A 25459-nucleotide genomic window follows, 5' to 3' on the forward strand; every position below is an offset into this window, starting at 1 on the left:
TTGGTTAGAATGATTTCATTCAGGTCTGGTCAGTTCAGCTGTAATGCATTTCATTTGGCTTCTATTTATTTTAGTCTCTCCTAAATAGTCTGTCTCCGCTTTACTTGGCTAAACCCAAATGATCTTTCACCATGGGAAACAACCACCAAAAATCACCAATTGCTATTGTTTTTTCTTACATTGTCAAACAAAATTTGAAATTTTTTTTCAAATAATCAAAATTAGTTATTATATTATCTTCTATACCTTCCACAGAGTCTGCAGTGAGTGAGTACAGGCTGCAGGCTGACAACTAATCAAACAAAATTAAAGAAAATTCGATGCTGGATTTACCATCTGTCCTGTGATTGTGAACTAAATTCATTTAGATGACCAAAGGTATCCTTTAACTGCTGAACAATGGGTCAAGAAGGGGTCTAAACTCTGTTTCACTGGGGGTGCACTGAGCTCCTATAATAAAAACTTCACCCTCCATAATGTCAAAAATTAATTTCTCAAATCCAATAATTAATCTTTTTACTAAGAAACATGGCATGTTGTTCTTCTAGACATTTACTAGACTACAAAAATCCAAAACTAGCACAAAAAAGAGGTGATAATCATTATGAACAACTTTGACACTGTTGTTATTCAGACTAGTGTTTGTAGTCCTATGACTATGGCTGGACTGAGCTAAGCCAAGTTGGACCAGTCTGGGTGGCTGGGTTGAACCAGTCTAGTTTCTGCCGCCAGAGTTATGCTGTCTGTGCAGGGTTTTTGTTCCAGCCTGACAGGCATCCACTGTAATTAACTCCCTGGATCACTCTGCATGCTCACTCACACAGACAAAAAGTCATGGATGGAGGGAGGGAGGTAGGGTGAGAGAGGAATAGACACATATGGTGGCATATGTTGGCACTGAAAAACAAGACAGCAACAGCTCTCACTTCGAAATGTCAAAATGTAATACATGTATGGACACATACCAACAGATAATGAATGTATACAATGGAAGCGATAGAACGGAAGATAAAGCATAACCCCCATAACCTTTTAGGTGTAGCCAGAGTAAGGAAATAAAAAGAAGAAAGATGGTGTCCACACTGTGAACTTTAATTACCTACTCTTTGAAGCAGCATTGAGACAGCTAATCTCCTGGCTACCCTTTGTTTGGGGACATAGGAGGAGAGGAGCTAGGTGCTCACAGGCTGCAGTTTCATAGCACAGTGAACACTGTATCAGATGAATGGAAAAATTTTCAAACAACTGCTTCTGTGAAAATCTTAATTACCTACAAAACCTAATTATAATACAGTTGCTGTCTTATACCACAATTAATACATTTTAGACAAGAATTTGTTGCCTATTTTGTATCTTATTTTGGAAACAATATACAGTATCACTGCATCCAACACCCGCACGACAAGTTAATTCTTGCATTAAGTTATATCATTAATACAGCAACCTGAACATATTCTGATTGGTACTGTCCAGATTAATGCCATTTTGATTTTAAGCAGGTTACAAACTTTAGTAAGGTGGAGTAAATAGTACAGATCATGTGATCTGAGTTACTAGAATGTGCCACTGGATCCATATACAGGCATGTGACAAGGCCACTGTTCATTGTCTGAGTGTATTCGCATGTGTGTGTGTGTTTGTGTGTCTAAATGCACATAGTACCTTAGCATTAGCTACACAACTACTCTCTAAGGGATATATTAAGAATAAATATGCATAGACTGTATCTAATTTTTCCAGTATTTTCTTATTGATGCCCTATGGATATGTATGTTTTTATGTTAAGGTCCTAATACTTCATAAAAATCCATCCATTCATTCACTGATCCATTATCTTGATAACATTTTTTGAAAGAGGAGGAGCTGTGTCAGTGTAATTTTCCAAGCAGAAGAGTCCAGCTGCACATGAAGTTCATTCATTAGATGTTGGAGTAATACCAGATAAGGTGATGGAAAAATGTCTGATGCTTGCTAGACACACAGACAGTCTCTGATCTCAATGCTTAGTTAAGGCTCTTGTTTTGGAATAAGCTCCAAACCAAACACATGACTGACTTTTCTCACACAGAGCCGGCAGTCAAATCAGATGGCTTACCATAACACTGCTCGCTATTGTAAGGCCAAAAGTCAAGGGATGCATTTCTTCTCTCCTCCACAAGTCTTTCTCCCACCACATGTTGAATACATGCTATCTAACAATGTTTCCTATTACGTCTCAGCCTAATAAATCCAGTTGGCTACAGCATGTAAAGATTATGATACTGCTCTGGCAATAAATATTTACCATATTTTCATTATTTTCCTCCCACCCCATGACAAAGAGTTTCTTATAGTTACATATACATTTCCTACACTATTCCCATTTGTTCTGTGCTCAAAATGAGGGAGGTTATGCTTCACATTACTTTTTTCATTTCCTACCTAATTATATTACACAATAGACAAGAGAAGGCAGTGACATGTACTGTACTTAACCTCCAGCAATGGAGGAATTTGTTAGGGCTGTGCAATTAGTGAAAATGTTGGATTAAAAAATGTGGTCAGCCAGTGGTACCAGAAGTACCACAGTAGCTGTCATGTTTTTCCCCAAAGTAGCATAATAACCTTACTAGCATAGTATAAGATTAAACACAAAGAGAAGCTAAGACAACATGTGGAATGCTTGTGTGGCTGCTCCTGCATGTGGAATGGAAGAGAAGCAATACATCAATTGCAACTTGAGGGATTAAAAAAAATTGCAATTATGTGCAAACAACATGTGCCCCTCTTATTTCTTGGTGATGCTCTTTTTTAGTGTTATAAATCAGGATCAGAATTAAAGTAAGGGGAAATGTATATCTACGGAAAGTTTACTTTCCCCAGAATTTACCCCTGAGTCTTGGGATCTATCACTAACCGTAAAGAACATTAGAGGGAGTAACAGAAACAGGTGTTTTTTAAAAATGGTGAAACAGTTTTCAAAGGTGAGTGGGCACACAAGCATGCCTTTATTCACCCAACACAATGCCAAGCACTGTTAAAATGCTCTGCTATGACTGTAAAAAGTTATATAAGATGAAAATTCTGCACCTTAAGGTGTGACGGGTGCGTCAGAAAAAAACAAAATTGCATAAAAGAGTACTGCACTCGCCTAGGCTGTAATACGTATTTAAGTAATTTAAGTGTTTTTCTGTGGCTCATGTCTATTTGAATTTTCAAACAATTCACTAATAAAAAGACATTCTTTAAATAAATGTATGATGTTTCCAAAGGCATGAGCATTCAAGTCAAATCATTGTGATCACAAAATAACGAAAATTAATTATAATAACTTCATGTCAATATTGATAGCAACTAATCATGATTATGATTGTTACCATATTTGAGCAGCCCTAGGATGTATGTTAAAACTATCATACATATCAGCACATTTATCTTACAATTAGAATATCATATTTTCATTGTAAACCTTGTGATGCAGCTTAAATGTTTGTTTAGTGACAAAGCCTCCACTTTCACTTTGTGCTGTCATTCAACTCCAAGCAAACCTCCTCCTTTTTATCCCAGTATGCACTGAACTGACTAACAAGCACAGACGTGCTAACTGATAAAGTTCCAAGAAGGTTTTTCTTGCCCGAAAAAGATGAAAACAGGCATTACAAAGCACCTGGGCTTCCAGGAAATACCCTAATACATTAACATTACTCAAGAAAAACAAAGTTATTAAGGGGACTGAGTAAGTATTGAATTTTCTTATTGAATCCTTGTAGTCTTATTTATTTTATATTTAAAAGGTACTAAATTTATCCATCAAAACCTATAAAGTCTGTTGGTTTAGAATCAAGGTTTTAGTGTCACCCTCTATAGCCAAACTGCACGGATTGAATATCAGATCAGATCTTGATATCTACAGACTTTAGCACATTTTTCCAGTAGCTAGCAGATTTAAATATTGAAGGTTCTCAGTCAAAACAGTTCATTTTGATTTATTTGTTGATATAAAAACATTTTATCAGAAAGGTTCTTGGTGCTGAAACTGATCTGAGATAAGCTCAGCTAAACCATTCAATTTAGAGCTGTGAAAGCATGATGCCTCTTATCCCTAAGCAATCTTTTATTTACATGCAGCAGTGTAGTCAAGTCCAACAACCGGCCTGTCATCAATGGAATAGCTACAGTCAATGTCATTTTAACCTGTGACCAGTCAGCTGATAACAGCTCCTATTTAATTTCTACACTTAATAGCTTTTCTAGTGTCAGAACTGCATTTAAGTATTTCCTGCAATGTAAGGTTTGCTCATACTTGACTATTAATGCAGGTGTCACAGGTGTTGCCACTGGAAATGGGTAATAAATTTGTTCTGACCTGAAGTTCACACCAAGCCACCTCCACCCAAGTCTCTGTGTCCAGGCCTTTATAAACAGTCTTGAAGGCACCTCTGCCAAGTTCGATGTCAAATTTGAGGAATCTGCCTCCAGGAGAGGTAGCTACAGCCTTCATCTCCGCTTCCTCCTCCTGCTCACGATCCCTCTCCTTCCCCCTCTGGGTGGGTGCAGAGGTAGAAGCATCCTTACCAGGCTCCTGGCTGGAGCTTGGACTTGATGGGTCATGGCCCAGGGCAGCACAAGAGGAATCAGCCCCTTGCTGGTGGGCACTGCTGGTGAAAACAGAGTCTGAGGAGGGCAGCTCCAAATGGGGGGCACTGTGGGATGCCTCAGGGAATACATCTGCCTCGTTGTCCTCCTCACAAATCTCCACGCTCTTCCTGAAAAATCGCTTCTCCCTTCTCAGTCGTTTCTGACCAGTGTCGACTGGTAAAGAGGGTGTGGAGAATGATATCGGCCTGATGGTGACCTCCTGACCTTCCTGGCTTGCTTCCCCTCCACCTCCTCTGATTCCTCTGTCCTCTTCTCCTGTTGGTCCTCTCTCCTGAGTCTGGGAGGACAGGAAATCTGAGGGCGTGTTTTGTGTCTTCTCCCTCTGTTGGTCACCTGTATCTCCCCGATCTGTGTCCTCCTCCCTCTGTCCATCAGGTTTTTCTGAAGAGTCCTCAGTGCCCGTGGGCTCTCCTGGGTCAGTAGCCATAGGGAATGGTCTTTCCCAGCCCTCCTAGTCCTCCTCCTCCTCCTCCAAACCTTTCGTTCTGTGTCTGTCCCCGTCTCTCTATGCTTCTGTGGTCACACACTTCTGTCAGGCTGTTACAGCTTATAATGCTCGAGATGACTAAAGTCCTTCCTTGATCTCTGTCTCCTTTTCTTTGATGATTTAAAGTTACACAGGAGACCACCGCCGAAGGATAGCTTATTTTAATTTCCTTTAATTTCCAGAAGTTTGTGAATATCTTCAAGCAAATCCTGCAAGACAAAAGCAACATTGCATTAATATTTAGATATTTTGAGGAAAGAATTAGTTTCATCATGTTGAAAGTTTTAGGTTTGTACAGAGGAATGATAGTGGAACAGTGTTTAGGTCAGAGGGTCCTCTGTACTTCACAGAGACAAAATGAACCAACATCAAAGACATAACATCACAGAAAAATATTCCCAGCACCTTTATAGAGAAGTGGATTGCTACAGTAGTTATCTGTCTGGGTAAAAGTATGTGTGAATTGGATAAGACAAAAAAACCCAGTGTGGTAAAAAAAACAGATTCCTAATGCCTCATCGTGAATGAGAATGTACAAATGAGCATAAACATTAATTTTACACAGCCATGACTTAAGATGTAAACGATTGTAATTCAAACAGCAGTGACTTCTCAACAGCCTGACTAGTACCCATTTAAAGGGAAATATTTTTAAAACCAATACAGCAAAGCAATCAATGAATCTTCTTAAAGCTTTAATATGTAACAAAGCTTGTTATTGACTTCTAATCAGGCAAATGGCATCTCTGTTGTCACAAAAACAAGCTAGGATCCTCAAATAGTGCAGCATGGAACTCGGGAGTCTCATAGTGTGTTACTCTTTACTGAAGCATGCAGCTCTATAATCTCTCAACACAGGAAACACCCATGCATCCATACAATAGATCCTATTCTTACTGTGGCTAATAAACATCAAAAATGCAGTAAGAAGTCAACATCCAAACTTTGACGGAGGTTTGGCTTATGTAGTAAAGTTTTTTAAATAACACATTCACAGGATATTGGAAATGGTAATATATGCCCTTACATTGGTTTCTGTACAACTTTAGCTATGTTGTTTAGCTCACTAGCCAATTTTCAATTTTTGTAAAATAATCCAAGTTTGTAAGGGTATTTTAGTTTACAGCTAATATGTTTTTGTTCATGGAAACTTTGAATTGTCCACACGAAGAAAACTGATAATTACTTCACAATACAACTTGTAATGCTGCCGAGTTTTGTTTATGTTAGCGCTCACATGACATCGGACAAGCTTGTCACAGAAACCTGGAATTATATCATATTGTCAATGTCGCAATGCTGTCAGTGTTACTTTTCAATTGACAATAAATAAAACCATGCAGATAATAAACCCTCTAACATTACTGTAACATTTTAATCAGCACTATTGTTTGGCTTCTGACACTTTCAGTGTCAGAGGTCAGTTCAGTAACAGCTGCAGTATATGTGGACACACACGTACACACGAGGATGACTCAAATAGTGACTGGTATTTACAGTGGCGTAAAAGTGAATCAGACGTAACAATAGTGTGAGAAGACAAACCAAACTAAATGCTAATTCCTGCTTATTGTCGCTTCAACCTGTCAAACATTTCTTTTCAAACATTATTACAGGCTAAACTTTGACATTTTGAACACTTGAGAATAACCAGTGACCCTGGTCAAGAATTACCTTTATCAATCATAAAGTGCAAGTTAATTAGCACCTTGTGATTTAAAATGCGTTCAGTGGCTCCACTAGTCAACAAAAAGCTGCAGTTAGAAGTATGCAATCCCTATCATTAAATATGGATGATGAACTATTGGCCAGCTGAGTGTTAATAATTCATACACAGAGGAATTGTTAAATTGCAACAAAGGGCTCATAAATATACAAAACTGTGATTGTGATCATCATGAGCACAGGGATCAGCCGGCAGTATTTCTCACTGTATATTCAGCCAAGCATTCAGGCAAGGTGACAAAACACAGTTTCAAATTGGCCCTCAGTATTATTCTCTGCCAGCAAAAGGTGAAATTAAACACAATAGGCTTCCTCTGAGCTGGAAGTCTCATTTGCTCTTTGGATTTCTGTGTATTTGTGTTTAAGATAGCATGTGTACACTAGGAATTTTTTTTAAACTTTTTTACCTTCTCTCTTTTATATCCGTCCACATCTGCCCTTATGATTCATATCTTCACTATCTTCTGATAGCCAGTGATCTCTCAATGGTTGCATCAGAGCTGTCTCATTAGACAGCAGCCAGCCTGATGTTACTCTAGAGCCAATATCTAAGAGACAGTTGAAATGCCAAGTACTGATACAATAAAGCCTAAAGTCACCATTTTTGCATCTCTGATCTGATCTTATGGGAGGAGTGTGCACTGATGTACACCAACAACAAAAGCTGTAATGAAAGAATGTGGCTATCCTGGGAGCTAAATGTGCAGCAAATAGAAAGTAAGGAGCAAAGTCTGGGTCATAGTAACTGGCTATATTCATTTACATCGTAACAAATATTACTTTACAGCTAAAAATGACAGACTGTCATGGTTCTGTGTCTCTTAGCTATGAAGGTGTCCACAAGGATGGCAAATGTACAGTCAGTGTTGCCCCCTGACGTGTTGTTCGTGCTAGATAGACTCTAAATCACAGCTGCAAGTCTAGACCTTTTCTTTAATTTTAATGAGCTAAGCCCACCATGACCACAGGGGGGATCATCTAGTAGTGCACAGCGGCTATTATCTCCTTTATACTATAGTCATTAAAACTCACTTCAAGCCTGTCATCTCTGAGACTACAGCAAAAGAGTATGACATGCAATGCTAAAAGCTGTCAGTCAAAATTCTAGAACAATAGGATGAAGCCAAACCAGTTCCTGGAGAACAACAAAGAATTCCAGCTAAGCAACATTTGCAAGACATAGACACATGCTCAGAGAAAACCTGCAATTACCAACAGGGTTGTAGCCTCCCATAACGCATTCCACATTTATCACCATAATGCAACAGACCTTGTGAAATCATTGATGCAGTTTGTGGGTGGTCAATATATGACCAATCTGACCAATATATGTCATCTGTTACATTAAATTATTTGTTATAATAAATATGCAGAACTTTCTGCAATTTTAAATGAGAAACCATTTATAAATAAAATAATAACAAAAAAGGTATAGCCACCTAACACAACAACAGGGCTGTGATTAAGTGATTAATGGAATTGAATCCAAAATTATATTAACAAATTTCAAGACAATTGATAAAAATAACAAAAGCAGGAATTCATCAAGCTAAAGAAAATTAGCCAGATAATGTGGGTTATCACACAAATAAAAAAATTAATTAAATGTTGAATTATGAAGTCTGTCTTTATTGGCTACCAACTAATTTCAGCAGTACAATAAACCTAAAAAACATAGAATACTGATTTAACACCTTATGAATATTATCTATAACTAAAGGTACATCATCTGCATTAGGGTGACCTGGAGAGGACAAATGGCAGTAATGTACATTGAGATCAAAAAGGTAAAGGCTAACAGGAAGTAGGGAGCATAAAGAGGGAAAAAATAACAGGGAGTAAAGAGACGGAAGTTGTCCTTTAAACAGAAATGTATTTGCCTATGTCCCCAGGGCAAGGAGTTCCCATGAAAGCCACATACCGGACAGAGTTATCACAGTATATCAAACACATTCAAAACCATCACTGTTTCTCACACCCATCCAGTATTGCTTCCAACCACGCACAAAAAGACAAACACACACAAAGTTATCACACTCATATTAGCTTTCTCCTCTGTCCTTCTAACAATCTCTCTGTCTTTAATGTGCAGACAAAAACACACAGGCAGACACTCGCACATCAAAAACAAACCCTCACTCACACCCAGGCCACATGTACCATTTCAATGAAAGAATGCTGAAAGGAATTTCCTGACACCAGCCAAACGACCAAGCTACTGCCCATGTGAGCAAAAGTGATTAACCAAAGTTGAAGATAACAAACCCACACTGCAGCTGTAAACAGTGGCATCTTGCTTCAGCAGCAAATGACTCCAGTGTGTAGCATTGATCAAGTTCACATGTCCAAATCACTGTGTTCATTTGTTATCAGTGCTGGGGTGCTTGGGAACTAGACACCTGATGTGCTGCACTCTTCTTATCCTTCAGGCTTCTGTGAGGGTCCTACACAGGGGGAACACTTGCAGCTGCCTATTTATAATTTTTGAATGTGCAGCATTGACACCTTTGCTTCATGACAGGAAAAGAAGTGATTTCTATTCTTTTCTCTAGTTCTGCTGAAGGCTGTTTGGTTATGCTAAAATTTTTATTAATAATAAAAGAAGAAGCTCTAGATGATATACACCTAATCTTTCACAAACTGTACACACACACATAAAGCTCACATCTCTTACACAATCTGTAACTTTATACACAACAACTACTTTGCAATACTGTTGAACTATTTCCTCGCTTATTTCATAGGGAAATACAGAATAATCCCCTGAAACCAAACTACTACTGGAAAGTTAGTTAGGCAGCCAAAGTAAGGCCCAGGGCCACTCTCAGCAATATTTTGCAATTGTGAGAGACATGTAGATAAAAGAACTGAATAGAGGATGGTGAGGGGTACAGGAAGGGATCGTAGTTGGTGGGAGCAGGTGGACAGCAGAGTTTCAAACAGAAAGGGGAAGGAGAGATGGAGTGAGGGTGGGGCAGCTAGCAGGAGGGGTGGGAAAAATGCGTGTGTGAAAGAGAACGAGAGAGAGATAAAGAGAGGGGGGCTAGTACAGACAAAAGGAGGGCTGGGGGGATTTTGCCTGATAAAATATGTGCCAATGTTTGTGTGCATGAAAGCAGTGACTATAGCTAAATTTCTGCCTGAACAAAAGCAGCTACAGTTGTGCATGGAGAGGAGAGGAGAGGAGAGGAGAGGAGAGGAGAGGGACAGGGAGGAACAGAAAGGAGACGAGAGGAGACAAGAGGAGAGGGCATAAGAAAAGATTCTGTTATGTGCAGTATCACAGCAAGACTTTGCCCAGTATCAACTTTTTACATAAACTTTTACTTAAACACTTAAACTACTATTAATGTTATATAATAAACTCTGCATATACATCATATTGTTAGTTTAAATTTGAATGTGATGTTATGACAGCACGATATCATTAAGTATGCATGTGTTGCAGTCTTTTAACAAGGTTCCTTCATCAACTGCCAGCGATTTTGCATATCACTCCTTTGCTGAATGGGCTTTGTTAAAGTAGAGAGTCACAAATGAGCTCAAAGGTCCAGCAGATAGATTTAACTGGGGAGCCAATTATAAAAACTATATATAAAAATATCATTATCAATATCAAAAATTGCTGATTTCAGCCACGCCTACATTAATACAGTATTTCCCAAATTCAGCATTATCCACAGAGATTTAAAGAGGAGACAGAGACTGAGGTATATTGGAAGACAGGGCAGAAGAAGCGCAAGTCTGAGAACTGCTGGCCAAAATTCAAATGGCCCCAGTGTCAGCAACTACCTTAAAGATCACAGGTCTCCATCTGTTGACCACAATGGCAGGGAAAACAAAAACCAGATTTGTTCAGTGAGACCACATCTAACAGTATACTTTAGTGTAAATGGCAGGTGTAAACCTTCAAGAGGTTGACTTTGTCTGTGCTGCTGCAGCGCAGGCTGCAGACTGTAATCATGTGGTACAATTACAATTAATTACATTGCTCAGGACATGCACAGCTGGGGAAGAGAAACTGACGGTTAAACTGTACATGCACAGATCATAAGGATCAGTCTGAAAAGCATTGTTCTTCTGAATAGAGTGCAATTCTGCAAGACAATAAAGTTAGAACTGCTTTGACTAATCCTTTTACTCAGTGTCTACACACGTTTGTATAGCACATGTTGCTTCACTGTGCATCTTACATCTACATGGCTTTTTGAAATCCGATAAAAAATATCAAAGGCCAGCTAGACTATTAAGATCAAACGCACATCACTGTTCTTTTCCCATTAGGGAAACTCAAGGCTGAAACCACAACAAGGACTTTTGTCCAATCCAGGTCAAGCATGGGAAAGTGAAGTGTAGGTAGCACACACAGAGTACTGTTCACTGAGAGAGAGAGAGAGAGAGAAAGAGAGAGAGAAAGAAAGTGTGTGTGTGTGAGAGAGAGAGATAGAAATAATGTGTTATCTAACCCCCTTTCTGTCCTCTTTTATTTGTCACTAAAAGCAGAAATGTCCCATACCAGAGGATTTCTCTAATCCAGGTGAGTGAAATGCTCCCTAATCAGCCAATGATAAATCGGGATTACTTGTTAGTAAAGTGGCTTACTACTCATGGAGCTCATATCAACAACCGAGTCCCTTTTTATTCTTGCAAATTGTGTCTGAACTTATGTATGGATGGAAATTATGGACTTATGGATGATGGCAAACTCAGGCATCAGCAAAAGGTTCAATTATGTAGTTTAGCAGCTGTCAGCTATTTTTCAGAGAAAGAGAATCCATCCTAATGTTTTGAGTGAACCACAACTCTCAGCGGAACTATATGTCAATAATGGATGTACTTCTGCTACCCATAGGAGACACCAAGTACAATGTTACAAATTTTACAAAGTCCTCTAAGGGCAGAAGTACAAACCCAAACTATGACTACAAAAACAGAGGTACTGGATCCCTTCTCAGCGGGGTCCAGCATTCAGACAAGTCCTGTTCACTTGATGTACACCACATATGTACTTACCCACTAATATAGTAAATAATGACCTTTCTGATTGCATTTCTTTTTTTCAGTGCTTCTAGCTTTTGCATCACTTAACTGAAGGGCATATGTCATTGTAATGAGAACTAAACACTGAAACTGTCAACAAGCTGATCATGGTGACCCAGTCCGATCACATCGTCCTGCACAGACATTCGCAATCACGTGAGGAAAAAGGGACACTTCTGTTCTTCTTCTGGCTTTACTTACTTAGTCCTTCATTGTTGGTTACTTTACCCACTGGAACACTCGCCAGCTGGGCAGTCTTTGTAAGTAAAGCTCCTGCCATCCGTGCCACTAGAATGAAGCTCTCTTTCCAAGTCACTTACATTGTTTCCTCTTGCCACCTTGATCCAAAATCTAAATCAACTAAGCCTGCTCAGCATTTCTATTTGACTGCTCAATTGTACCACACGACGCACCTGCGTGCGTGACGTTTCTCTAATTATTTGTTGAGCATTTTCCCTTTAATCGTCACCCGTCTATATGTTATTTATAGTATACAGCATATACACAGGGAAGCCTTGATGTGCGAGCACCGTGAAGTACAGCTATTCGGCTGACTTCAGAGACGCCGTGCAGAAATGCTGAAAGACACAAAGTATAATAACCTTAGCGATTAAAACAACTGTCACCGCCAAATGACAAAATCCTGAGTGCAGTAAATCATTTAAATAATAGGCTAAACTGTTGGCGTCTGAGGGCCTGTCAGTGACTCTGCCCGCAGGTCTGCACTTCACTTGAGTGTTTTTACTTTGCATCATTTATTTCGGAATAATAAACTGCAATTAAAGGCGTTAAATATCTAGTTAATTAGCAGTTTCGCAGTGTTTTACCAAACAGAACAGCATAATGTCACGCTGGGTGTCACGGTCCTGAAATGACACCAATATAGTGTTTAACCACAAATAGAACATAATAAAACGCCACTCACCCTAATTTGACATCGCAGTCATTCGCAGCAGCGGTGGATTTAGAGTGAAGCAGCAGTCCAGCCTGGATTGCTAGCTACCTCACTAACAACTGTATTTATATTATTCCTAACGTCAAAGGTATTTGTTGTTACGCGAGGTATACATTGGGCTTTCTAGCTACAAAATAATTTTACAGTCCAGAAAAAACACATTTCCAGATCAAAGATTCGCCGGTCCGTTTGTTTCTCTCTTTACATTTAATAGGCTTGTCGCGTTGTTGTCGGCTTCAAAATCCCCAGAGTCGTCGAGCTTTTCGGTGTGTGTATGACAGAGTACTTGGTCTGGCTACGTGTTCCACTTCAGACAAAGCTGGCCGAGCATTCACGCATCTCCGCACTCGCTGATCCGGTTCGTAGTCTCTAAATTGTGCCAGCGTCCATTCACATGTGCCCTAATGATATCTGTAAGTTATGTACACAATTTCCAACGCACGGCTCCGACGGCCTTCAGCAGGTTCCCGTGTGTAATGAGGGCGCTCTGTCTGCCCGTTCACACTTGCCAAAGCGCTGCTCTCCATCCTGAACGCTGTGTTCGCTTGCTCCACCACCAGAGGGCAGCGCTGCTACGTCTTTACGCCAACGGCCGCGTCTGGGAACTTCTTGCTGCGTTTGCGGGCTCCTCGTAACTGCCAGCACACCCCTATATAAATAAACAATTAAATACAAAATTAGGAACCAAAGGACGTTTTTATGGGGTTTGGTCTCAATTCCCAATCCTGGAACACCATTTTCGTATATGTGTGTTAATTATGCAGCTATGCACTTTCTTTTTTAAATGTTATTTCCCCACATTTTTTAATTTTATTTGCAAATAGGCCTGGATTTCTTTTATTTATATTTTCTTTGTTATTATCTGTTATGAGTTGCTTATTGGAAAGCCAGATAAACACGTGTGGATAAACACATACATGTGCAGCTATTATTATTGTACCTAATATTAGCAATTAGCTCAACTCTGAATAATCAATTTCTAAAAACACTCCAACAAGAATATTGAAAGTAAAAGTCTTTAGACTAATGCATACATTAACTCCAGTCATGCTTTTATACAGTTTCATGTATTTGATTATTATGTCTAATCATTAATATGGATGCTGCATTTTACACAATTAGTTAATTCGGTACATATTCATTCTGCTTAAGTTATAGTGGTACTGGTTTCCTGACGACAAGTGAAGCCATATTGCAAGTTTCAATGAAACAATGAAATTGATCGTGTTTATGGTTTTCTTATTATGATGTTACAACATAATTAGACTAGCAACACATTTCTCTGTCGTAACAGAATTTACTGTCAAGCTATAACTACTCTACATCCAGTGGCCCAGAAGATTGGAAACGTTTTCGCCGTCTTAGTGTGTGCTTCCACACCTTCCACAAATGAAAATATCGCCACAAAATATTAATAAATTTTTTTATTAAACATTGCCACAATAAAAACTCAAATAGTGATGCTTTATAGAAAATCCATGACATTTAGAGGTAACATTATGCAGACAAAAGCAGTTAAAATAAACTTCTAATCATACATTCAAAAAACTTTATTTGTATATATCAAACATTTCCTATGACAAGTTTGCAAGATGCCCAATGGATATATTCAACATTTTTAAGTACAACTTATACAACCACACATTTAGATTCAAACCTTAATGAAAGCCCACAGCTGACATAACTGCCTTCAAACCCAAGATAAGATGATGGGTAGTGTTATGATGAACTCACAAAATGAATTCACAGTTTTTAATAAAGTATTAAAATAAATATTTATGTCAAAGGAAACCTACAGAAGCCCAATTTGGCTAAAGAAATCTGTAAACATTGTGGCAAGCAAACTGCTGTGCATCAAGTTTTTAGGAAAATAATGGCAGCTACTATAATTTATAATACTAATGACTAAAAACCATCACAGGATGAAAATATATTAAAATATAAAATCTGCCGACAGAACTTGTGCTTAGAACATTCTAAACTATAGGTGTAACTCGTCAGGTTTTCCAATGCCTTACTTTGTAGATAGCAAGTTGAACATCAATTTCTCTGAAATGTAGCAATTCACATGTGTGTTATATTGGATATAGTTAAAATATTTATATTCTATAGGCAGGCTAGAAAAGAGGAAGTAATTCCATCCGCTATATTGGCTTTGGAAGCCCGAAACCAGTTGTACTTATTCACCCGTCATACTTTGGTCCTTAAAGATTTGGCCTATTAAGTCAGTCACAAACATTTTTCTTGTATTACAACTTTTTTTTAGTTCACAATTTTCTCATAAAGCTTAGTGCACAAATCCTCCACAGCAGGTTCCAGCCATTTTAATACACCAATACAATTTCTGTAGTTAACCCATGTCTCTTTTGGAGCCTTGGATGGTTTCAGGGAGTGAGCAACTCCATGGCTTTTCTGTTTAGATCCTTTGGATCCACTGTTGCTCCTCCGGGTGTATGTAAAGGAGAAATGGGCCGAGTTATCATTCCAGGGGAGGTCGCAGAGGAATACATCCATCCATCTCCAGAGATTCAGGCCAACCTTCGTACTTGTTGTTGCTTTTACTGTTTTTCATGCGCTGATGGAAAAAAACATAGGCCAACAGAACTGGTGTCAACAAAACAGAGCAGGATTAGGCTCTCACTGCTGGGTGATATTTGATCACATATAAGGTGCTGAGCAAATGCTGATCATTTGTAATTTGGCCTTTCTAAATGATGACTTTACACTTTATATATTCACCAGCTAACCCCAAATTGCAGCTGGCCATACTAGCCTGAATTGTAGTTTGCTGCCATCCATTTGTGAGTGTGAAAGATAATAAAAAGTCTGTATTTTGCTGCATTACTATGTCACTGCAAATATAAAAAGTATGAAAAATATTGCCACCTGTTAGAGAGTAAAAAAAAAAAAATCATATATCATAAAAGAGTGTCAGATTTGAGAAATGGTCAATACAAATTGTCTCAAAGGACTTTTAAACTGACCTTTTAAAAGACATAATTTTTTTTTAGATAGATATTTAAAATGATGCTGGCTAAGCCAATAATGTGAAATAGGTAGCATCACCATTGACTCCTATAACAGAAGCTTTGGATGTGGTATGAACATTTAATATAACATGTTGGATTTAAACAAGCTGGATTTAGTCTATCGTTGTATTTTCTACAGTATAGATGTCCACTAATATTACAGTACCTTCTCTTGTGATATTGGTACATTGGTGTATGATTTACTAATTCTAAGCATATGCTTCAATTAGTATCATCACTATATTATACTATACTATATTTTACTCTACTTTATAAAATAACATAGGCATGTTTGTACCTGTAAGCAAATTATCATGATTTATTGAATTTTAGTAGTTACAGTAACATACCTGCTCAAATGGACTCTTATTCTCAATGCCCTTGGCTCCAACAAACACCCAGCTGTCTCTAAAGGCTAGTTCCTTTATAGCTGTGCTACCAAGCTCCTCAAACAGTCGCCGGGCTTCGTCGTTCAGCCTATCACCAGAAATGATGATAAGACAGTAGGTTGAGATTTAGTACATACGTTAGTTGTTCTTGTTGAAAGCTATATTTACAGGTCAACATAAGTGACGTAACATTTTAAGGTAAATGCAAATTGTCCTGGTGACATCTTTCTTTATTCCAAATTAAGTAAATCTTTTTAGCATTATTAACTAATGGCTAGTATATCTATTTTATACTGTAATTGTACATAGATAAATACATGAGTTTGTTATAATACATGTTCAATGTATAGTATTGGATTTGGTTGTGAAGATAAAAGCAGATGAAAAGCTGATGGTCTATAAAACTGGTTTGATATGAGTCCTTCTGTTGTTTAACTATTTTTTTAATGCAGAATTATTTTATTTTACAAAAGAGAATTAGAAGTCATAACGAAATTATATGACATGTCTCTGTTTAACTGCTTAAGAGTTACTTCTAAGAGGAAAAGAGGTATTCAAGTGGAACGGACAGCACATAATGGATTCTTACTTTGTAGCTGGATCATCAAAGGAGGCCACAAACACAAGTGTTCCCTCATGGAGTGGTCTGAGGAACTTCAACAGATCTGAAACATCTGAGCAGGAAGATCAGAACAGTTTAAAAACTGTGGTTTATGGGTTTTAGTTGCTAAGATGTGAAATATAAACTATACAGTAGTATCTATTTTTCAGTTTTTTCTTACCTCCTGCCCACATATCAAAGGTTTTAGTGTCCAAGAGCTCTCCTGTCACCCCTAAGCACCGAACATTAGTCAAATGTTAAAATACCACAATTAACTGGAATTTAAAATATTGACACAAAACAGCCTGTTATGAAGGTCAAGGTGACCCTCTTACCATTCACCAAAGCTATGTTTAGTCCTCTGCCAACATTGTTCTTTACACTGCTCACTAACCTGTCAGACACAAGCACAAGAGGTTTCTTGTTGGGAGAAGACAAATTTTGCCTCGTGCATACATATTAATCCTGCAACTTAAGAGGCAACAACAATTACAAAAACATTACAGACGAAACCAAAGAGATGAGGAACAGACAGACTGAAAGCATACTTGCATTCAGCTCCCCAGACAGACTTGGAGGCCTGGTTATGATAGCCCAGAGGAAAAAAGAACAGAGTGTGAAAAAACAAAGAAAAAACCAAAAGACACAGCAGGGGAGACAAAGACACACATGAACAGTGAGGAACTTGTAAGTACTCAATCTCACATCTTATCCTCCAGGCAGATTTTGGGGCCGATGACATTGGCAGCACCAGACACCAAACGGAAAGCCAAATGTTTTGAGGGACAGGGGGCTGAAAGTCCACATTTATATTTTCGAGGACGGGGTTCTGCTAAAATATGACACATAGGTCAGTGGTAATAGGGAAGAAGACAAATCTGTTATAAAGGTTAGGTAATGTAAGATTAGGCCAAGTATTGTGTTGATAATGTTGACATTAACAACATGATACTTGAACAGTTGTATATGCATTTTTTTTTACTTACCAGGTGTTGTTTCCTCACTTGCCCCTGAAAAAAAATTGTTTCCCAATCATATTAACAAAGCTTGTATAAGAAAATAGTTGTGTGATAATTTTATACACACCTTTATTTTTTCAAATACACTTTAACTCATTACATTCTAATGTCTATAATTGACTCTAGTCTGTAAAAAGTGAGAAAATAGTTGCCTTTAAGTAACTAAAACCAGCCAATGGTAGCAATTTTTTTTCGATCCCTTAAATAATAATCTCAGCACTCATCGCTTACCACTGAAGAAATGCCGCACAGATGAACCACTCTCTCCTCCAAATAATGTGCTTGCCAGCAGCCATGTGAGCCCCACTAACAGCAGCACAGCCACAACCCTCAGAGGACCTGTTAAGGGAAACAGGACACACCAGTTCAAGACACAGGGAAATACCTCCAACCCACCAGTTTCCACTGGTGTGAAATGTGATGCAAATTGTAACTCACCTGTTAATCTCATAATGTCTCATAGACCTGGACAAAACAAAAATGTTTAGTCAAAATGCGTTTTCATATTTATTGATAAGACATCTGCCCAACCTCCATACATTCGCATCCTCTGTACACTTTCTAACCACTGTCTGTTTTCGATGTGCACCATGTAAACATGAGCATTTTGACAATAACTTCTATTCGCCAAACTTAAAATTCTATTTTTTGTTTTGTCTTATCTTTAAGTAAAAAAGTCAAATAGTACAAAGTACAAGTACAAAGAAAGCTTTAATGTTTTACAACGGCCATGTGAGATGGCTCTCAAGAGATTACGTTTGAACAAACGATTATTACGTTGACAACATCACTAAATTGTTATAACCAGTTCATTAAACAATAAGAAGCGACACTTCTCACCTAATATAACGGTAAATTTCAACGCCACTGCCTGTTTCTCCCGTCTTCTCACCTTTGCTGCCAATGAACGGTGACGATAAAAAAGAGCTGTTGCGCCTGCCACTCGGGATTTGGACTAATTCTTGCGCTGCTTCCTCATTGAGTCGTTTCTGAGGTTAAGTCCGCTTTCAATGAGAAGACAGACTAGGATCAATATGCTCAGTGGAAGTTTACAAAATACTGGACAATCATGGGGAACCTATGGTTCAGTCTCCAAACCGTCTTCCGGTTATAAACCCGAAGCTACGGAGACTGCGCGCGAGGCTGTTCACGTGACCCAAGTGCGTTCATTTAGCGTCAACACTTTGGGAAGAAAAGAGAAACATTTTATCCCGATTTGGTTCTTTGGGGGTTGAAACTTAAGTTAACTAGTTATTTATGTTATAAACGTATATCTGAACTCAATCTTATATCTAAGTATGAAACCTAATGCAAGCAGTGTATATCTCGGGTCAAAGCTCTGAATTGACTATTTAACTGTTAATATCGGGTATATTTTGATGTAACAACCAATGGTGTTACTTCTGCAGCTATCATGCGCATCGTAGATTGTTAACGTTTTCACTGCACGAGTTGCAAATTGTGTGGGTGTCAGCTGTGTCAAATATCTCACAACTGGAGTGCTGACATTTAACGTTTTCCCACTTAGCGCTTCCACGTGAATGCGCCATCAACGGAAAGATAAGTGTATTAAATCACGACATTTTTTCTTATATAATACATGAATTAACTAATATTGACAACCCCACCACAAACACACACCCTTTAAAAAACAGCAACAGTAAGAACAGAAAATAAAACAATTAATAAATAAGAGAATAGTGGCGCAACAGAGAATCACTTCCTTGCTTTATTATCAAGATGGCTGCGCGCAGTGCAGCACTGTCTGCCTTCAAAATCACAAATCCTTTCTGGGGTAAACGCATTGGAGATTCCTTCAAAGTGAGAGAAAACATAGTGTTTTGTCTTAGCGGTTGTGATCGTTGTTGTGTGGCTGGTAATTAAACTCGGTTATTTGTATTTGAATACAAGGTCATATGTTCAGTAGCTAAAAAATCAAACTAGCTAACGTTATCAGATTTTGCCACAGCTTTTTCAGCACATCTGAGTATTCAGCTGGCTGCATTAATGTTTTATTTTTTAGTGTTTTGTGTTCGTTTGTTTCCTCGTCAATTTGTGTCAAACAGGCCCTTTTTATTCCTATTCATTTTGTGTTTTAGGTATTTGGAACAACTCTGACAAGTCAAAGGAATAAGAGCTTTAATACTGTGAGTGAATCAGTTTTTCTTTGTAGATTAGTTTAAATATGTAAAGTTAGATTTGTGTATTTATTTACAAGCTTTTTGGCTTTTAGTTAAAAATTACATGTGTAATTTTTTGTTTTGTTGTAACATGGGATTTCTAGCTTGTATATCTGCTGTTCTGCAGTCTTGGAGTAATAAGGGTTATTATAATATATGCCACTACTTGTTTTTAACAAATCATCTGCACAGCTGTCAATCTGACTCTTGTTCTCCTTTCCCTACTGTCCATCTTCAACTACAGGGTGAAAACATTGTAAGTAGCAAACTTTTTTCTAAATTCCACTGTATCCATTTGAAAAAAGTACATAAACGAACAGTACTTTAATTATATTAGGGTTGGTTGATATTATGATAATAATCAGAAAGGTTTCATTCAGGTGTGTCACTGATTTTACTTGTTAGCAGCCTAAATATCACATGCTGAAAACCCTATGCGTGATAGTAGGGGGGATGGTGGCTCAATGGTTCAAGCATTAAGTTGGGATCCAGTATAAATACAAATATATAAACACATTCATGGTAGGGGGCCTGGTTGTTCAATGGGTAGACTATCGTGTTGACATGCAGAAGGCATCGGTATCTAATCCAATACAGTAGTGAGGTGTGACAGGGGAGGTAGGTCTGCATCAAAGATTGTCTCTGAGCCCCTTCTTGTTTGCCCTGGTGATGGACAGGCTGACAGATGAGGAATCTTCATGGACTAGGATGTTTGCAGATGACATTGTGATATGTAGCAAGAGCAGGGAGCAGGTGAAAGATAATGTAGATAGGTTGACGTCTGCTCTGGAAAGCAGAGGTAGGAAGGTTAGCTCCAGCAAGACAGGAATACATGTGTGTGAATGAGGGGGACCCAAGTGAAACGGTGAGGTCGCAGGGAGCGGGATGAAGAAGGTGCAGGACTGTAAGTACTTAGGGTCAATAGTTCAGGCCAACGGAGAGTGTGGAAAAGAGGTGAAGAGGCGAGTGCAAGCAGGTTGGAACGGTTGAAGATAAGAGTATCAGAGAGAATGAAAGGAAAGGTGTTCAAGACTTTGTTGAGACCAGTGATTTTGTTGGGCTTAGAAACAGTGGCACTAAAGAAAAGACAGAAGGTAGAGATGGAAGAAGCAGAGTTTAAGACGTTGAGGTTCTCTTTGGGAGTGACAATAATGGACAGGATCAGGAATGAGGACATCAGAGGGACAGCTTATGTTAGAATTTTTGGAGATAAAGTCAAAGAGGCCAGATTGAGGTGGTTTGGACATGTTCAGAGGAGAGATAGTTTATATTGGTAGAACGATGCTGAGGTTCGAGATGCCAGTGCATCTTTTTTGGTGTTTTTACCCTGTACCACAACTACAACTGACAAAAATAGATCCCTAAACGCAACTATCTTGTACTACTGTTGTACTACAATAATTATAATGAGCTAGTGGTTTGAAATCATTTGTGAATTGTAACTTATGGGTTAAAAGTTGCAGAACCATATTTATCAAGTTCATAGCAGTTAATACAGTTAATATTATCATTTTACAGCCTCCTCCTGCAAAGTATGGAGGCAGACACACTGTGACCCTCATACCAGGAGATGGAATTGGTCCACAGCTGCTTAATCATGTCAGAGAAGTTTTCAGGTTTGTTAGACTTCTACTAAATCTTGTTAAAGAATCTTGACTGCAGACAGGAGCGAACCACCTCATCATGTGTTTTGTAATCATGCTGTAGGTTCAGCTGTGTGCCAGTGGACTTTGAGGTGGTGCATGTCAACTCTGCTGCAGAGACTGAGGATGATATCAACAATGCCATCACTGCCATCCGCCGTAATGGGGTTGCCCTCAAGGGTAAGAAAAAAACTTTTTTCTGTGTCCTAAATGTAGCATTAAATCATCAAAATCTGAGCACAACATTGAGAAGCATATTGTTTATAAATGGGACCATGATACTATAAAGTAAATGTGACATTGTTTAACTCTTCTGATAGGTAACATTGAAACCAATCATACAATGCCACCATCTGTCAAGTCAAGAAATAATCTCCTTCGGTAAGCGCTACCGTGATATATGCACTTACCGTTATAAAGACTCTTTGTCATATGTCTCACTTCTCTTCCATCAAGTTGTTCATAGTCTGTTATTCATTGTTTTACCTTCTATTCCCCTTATTTTATTCCATATGTGTATCAACAGCACAAGCTTAGACCTGTATGCCAATGTGATGCACTGCCAGTCCCTCCCTGGAGTCCAGACTCGCCACAAGAACATTGACATCATGATCATTAGGGAGAACACAGAGGGCGAGTACAGCAGTCTGGAGCATGAGGTCAGACAGAAGGGGAGCATAATCAATTCTGCTGTCTGCTGAAACACACACTTGTATTCAGCACTGCAGTGTAGAACTTCTTTCTTCCACTTTCTTGTCTGCGTAATTTGTAGCAGGCATCTAAATTAAAAAACAATGTGTAGTATTGTAGTGAATACTGGGCTCAGTGAGCAGACTGACATTGGCAAGGCTTATTCAAGCATATGAAATATAGTTAATCATGCAGTATGTACAGAGTTATTGCATATTGAGCCTTAAATGCCTCTAAAACACAGATGCTCTATGCTCAGCACTGTCCATAAATGCAACAACAGTGCACTGTCACACACCTCCTACAAGCTTACTGTTACTCCAGCTTATTGACTAACAAAGCCAACATTCTCTTGTCTAGTTTGTTCTCTTGCAATGTTCTGCACGGTAACTTTTGTTGTCATTCTAGAGTGTATCAGGAGTAGTGGAGAGTCTCAAAATCATCACTAGGAACAATTCCCTCAGGATTGCTGACTATGCCTTTCAACTGGCCAGGGAGAAAGGTCGGCGCAGGGTCACTGCTGTGCACAAGGCCAACATCATGTGAGTTTAGAGTTCTCTAAGTGTCCTCAGTTATACGTTATTTTCCTCTTGCTTGAAATGTTGATTGCGGCCTTCCTACTCCCAACAGGAAGCTTGGTGATGGCTTGTTCTTGCAGTGTTGCAGAGAAGTGGCCTCAGGTTACCCAGACATTTCGTTTGACAGCATGATTGTAGACAACACTACGATGCAGGTAACAGTTGATAACATTTGATCAAGTAAATCTTAGTAGATCAAAATTATTCACATGCCACCTTGTTTGTTTATTATTTAGCTGGTATCCAAGCCCCAGCAGTTTGATGTCATGGTGATGCCTAATCTATATGGTAATGTGGTGAGCAACGTGTGTGCCGGCCTGGTGGGAGGGCCTGGTCTTGTACCTGGGGCCAATTATGGTCGTGACTATGCTGTTTTTGAAACGGTGAGTGTTTGAAAATTCCTGGCTAGTAGGACACTGTCCCCTCTGTGTTTAAAGGATTAAATACGCCTTGATCGTGTCTATCAGTTATATTGTAACATAGATATTTCTGTTTTCTGACTTGCTCAGGCCACAAGGAACACAGGAAAGAGCATTGCAAACAGGAACATTGCTAATCCTACTGCCATGCTGCTAGCCAGCTGCATGATGTTGGACCACCTAAAGTAAGCTTTTATGAATTAAACATTTTCAGTGCATATCCTGCACTGGGTTTGTCTGAGATGTAATGTTGTGACTGCTATAATAGTGTAAATAATAATTTCACCTGTATGTCTCCAGGCTTTATGACTATGCCACTTTGCTCCGAAATGCAGTTCTCACCACCATGAATGAAACCAGGGTAAGTCTTCCTTTACCTCTTCCTCAACTACATCACTGCCATAAATCTTAACAGGCTATTGTTGTGTGATGTAGGCTCATACTGGCATGCGTCCTAAAGGGCATCACAATACATTCACACAAAGCAGCATTGTTTCACTGACACAAAGCTGCCTGTAAGTATGGTGGATTATGCTCTCTCAGTTTACATGGTGTGGTATTGGGATTATTTAAGGTAATTTGAAGTCATTTAAAATCCTCATTTATTTATCATCCACAGCAGCAGAATGGTTGCTCCTTTGAGAGATTTTATGTTATTATGTATTATATTTTCCATTGTGTTCAAGTTTCATGGCATTTGGTAATTTACTGACTTAGATTAATGTTAAACCATGTTTGTGAGCTTGTTTTTTTTTTCCTTGCAGTTACACACTGCTGATATTGGGGGACAGGGTACCACATCAGAGGTGGTCCAGTCTATCATGAGGATGATCGAGAGTAAAGGCCAGCTAACAACAGACCTCTAAACTACAGAGGCAACCATGCACACAGGCAACCACACCCAGGAGCGGTGCAAGTGGGAACACGTGTACAGTATCAGAGAGGAGGGCAATAAATCGCTATTTTCAAAGATGTTATTGCTGACATAAGAATGGTTCCATCTTTTATATACATTTGTTTGTTCACACAGCTTACTGACCACTTGACTTTACAAAAGACCTTTTATTTATTTAAAACCTGTGTTTTTCACCTACGCAAAGTACTTAATTTTTTTTTTCAATTCATTAAACTATGTACCATGTTCTGTACTGTCCTCTATGTTCACATCATGATAATTGTACTCGATGCTGCTTTTTAACATTCATACTGTATCATTTAAGGAGGTGCACATCAAGTAACTGGTGTGAAAGTTAAAATCTTTACACTTGTGCTAAAATCTTCGCTTAAATGTGAATCTATACGGTTATGTTAACATCTAACTTGTCAAGACCTGTTAAAACCTCTTTTTAGAAGAATGGTTTTATCGTGTCTGGGGTAGCAAATATACACACACACTGTAAACATAAATATTATGAATAAAGAAGAAATCTACCTGAAACAGAAATGTATTTTTGAGTTTTACAATTAATACATTTTCAGTCTTGTATGTTTTTCTTTGTTCATTAATGACGTGAAAGGTATAATCATTTTGGAAGTTTGTGTTGCTGTAGTAGTGGGTTGTGTTTGTCTAGGGTTAATAACATAACCTCTCCCACCCACTTCAGCTACAGCCCATGGCATCCAAACTGATCATACAGCTAAAACAGGCTGATATAAATTTGCAACTGATTGTACAGATTTTTTTTTTTAAATATATATATTCTTTGCCTCTGCTTCTAAGAAAATTAGAGGTGTTCTGCCATCCAGCTAAAGATCAAGATCAATTCGAGCCAGATAAGATAAAGCTTACTGATCCTTCAGTTTGTTAAACAATTTCACGCTCCATCAGTCTATTTCTTTCCCCAATGGAAGACTAGCTGCTATTTTACATTTCATCACTAGGTGGCAACTCCAACTTTAAAAGAACGGCTACTAACGTGAAGCAATATGGGGTCAATTGTATGCATGTGAAATCATTTCATGTAAATCATTTAATATTTAACCAGAGCAGTTTTTTTTAATAATTTTACTGGGTAAAACCAAACTCTTACTGCTGTTACTGAAAACCTTCTACTGAAGTGCCCTAG

General features: G+C 38.5%; 3 protein-coding genes across 17 annotated transcripts in view; 1 reads left to right on the forward strand and 2 right to left on the reverse strand.

Moving 5' to 3' along the window:
- wnk3 (WNK lysine deficient protein kinase 3) overlaps nucleotides 1-13390 on the reverse strand; it is a 36486-nt gene extending 23096 nt beyond the window's left edge. For 11 of the 12 annotated variants that reach the window (XM_067526889.1, XM_067526899.1, XM_067526892.1 and 8 more), the window contains exons 1-2: nucleotides 12816-13390; nucleotides 4346-5334 (exon numbers count right to left, since the gene is read on the reverse strand). In XM_067526889.1, the coding sequence (XP_067382990.1) occupies nucleotides 4346-5065 (720 nt within the window). In that variant the 5' untranslated portion in view covers nucleotides 5066-5334; nucleotides 12816-13390. Of the gene's footprint in view, nucleotides 1-4345; nucleotides 5335-12091; nucleotides 12469-12815 lie in introns of all 12 variants that reach the window. The other variant, XM_067526888.1, reaches the window with a different exon arrangement.
- Nucleotides 13391-14254: 864 nt separating this feature from the next.
- On the reverse strand, nucleotides 14255-19010 carry fam3a (FAM3 metabolism regulating signaling molecule A). 3 transcript variants are annotated; one of them, XM_067527618.1, is made up of 10 exons: nucleotides 18776-19010; nucleotides 18322-18348; nucleotides 18115-18222; nucleotides 17851-17874; nucleotides 17570-17693; nucleotides 17200-17258; nucleotides 17046-17096; nucleotides 16853-16937; nucleotides 16225-16351; nucleotides 14255-15420 (listed from the first exon to the last, which is right to left on the reverse strand). In XM_067527618.1, exons 2-10 carry the CDS (start codon nucleotides 18332-18334, stop codon nucleotides 15325-15327), a joined length of 687 nt encoding a protein of 228 aa, XP_067383719.1. In that variant the 5' UTR covers nucleotides 18335-18348; nucleotides 18776-19010; the 3' UTR covers nucleotides 14255-15324. The 3 variants fall into 3 exon arrangements, with proteins under 3 accessions (XP_067383719.1, XP_067383717.1, XP_067383718.1); XM_067527616.1 differs by having other exon boundaries at nucleotides 17570-17696; XM_067527617.1 differs by having other exon boundaries at nucleotides 17570-17696; nucleotides 18724-19010.
- A 423-nt stretch (nucleotides 19011-19433) lies between these two features.
- Nucleotides 19434-24837, forward strand: idh3g (isocitrate dehydrogenase (NAD(+)) 3 non-catalytic subunit gamma). 2 transcript variants are annotated; one of them, XM_067527614.1, is made up of 13 exons: nucleotides 19434-19704; nucleotides 19983-20030; nucleotides 20308-20319; nucleotides 21582-21679; nucleotides 21771-21886; nucleotides 22027-22087; nucleotides 22233-22365; nucleotides 22805-22938; nucleotides 23027-23129; nucleotides 23211-23357; nucleotides 23484-23578; nucleotides 23694-23754; nucleotides 24158-24837. In XM_067527614.1, the coding sequence occupies exons 1-13, from the start codon at nucleotides 19624-19626 to the stop codon at nucleotides 24257-24259; spliced, it is 1191 nt and encodes a 396-aa protein (XP_067383715.1). In that variant the 5' UTR covers nucleotides 19434-19623; the 3' UTR covers nucleotides 24260-24837. The 2 variants fall into 2 exon arrangements, with proteins under 2 accessions (XP_067383715.1, XP_067383716.1); XM_067527615.1 differs by lacking the exon at nucleotides 20308-20319 and having other exon boundaries at nucleotides 19546-19704.
- The last annotated feature ends 622 nt before the right edge of the window (nucleotides 24838-25459 follow it).

Source organism: Channa argus, chromosome 13 (assembly GCF_033026475.1).
Source record: "Channa argus isolate prfri chromosome 13, Channa argus male v1.0, whole genome shotgun sequence".
NCBI lineage: Eukaryota > Metazoa > Chordata > Actinopteri > Anabantiformes > Channidae > Channa > Channa argus.

What these genes read in the sequence shown, in the direction of transcription:
- fam3a (XM_067527616.1), bottom strand. An exon ending in AAACATAGCTTTGGTGAATG is followed by an intron (nt 17,097 to 17,199) that starts GTAAGAGGGTCA and finishes TTCGGTGCTTAG; the next exon opens with GGGTGACAGGAGAGCTCTTG. An exon ending in TTTGATGATCCAGCTACAAA is followed by an intron (nt 16,352 to 16,852) that starts GTAAGAATCCAT and finishes TTCTGGTGATAG; the next exon opens with GCTGAACGACGAAGCCCGGC.
- idh3g (XM_067527614.1), top strand. Translation starts at nt 19,624, where the DNA reads ATGGCTGCGCGCAGTGCAGCACTGTCTGCCTTCAAAATCACAAATCCT. An exon ending in TAATGGGGTTGCCCTCAAGG is followed by an intron (nt 21,887 to 22,026) that starts GTAAGAAAAAAA and finishes CTCTTCTGATAG; the next exon opens with GTAACATTGAAACCAATCAT. An exon ending in ATGATGTTGGACCACCTAAA is followed by an intron (nt 23,579 to 23,693) that starts GTAAGCTTTTAT and finishes GTATGTCTCCAG; the next exon opens with GCTTTATGACTATGCCACTT.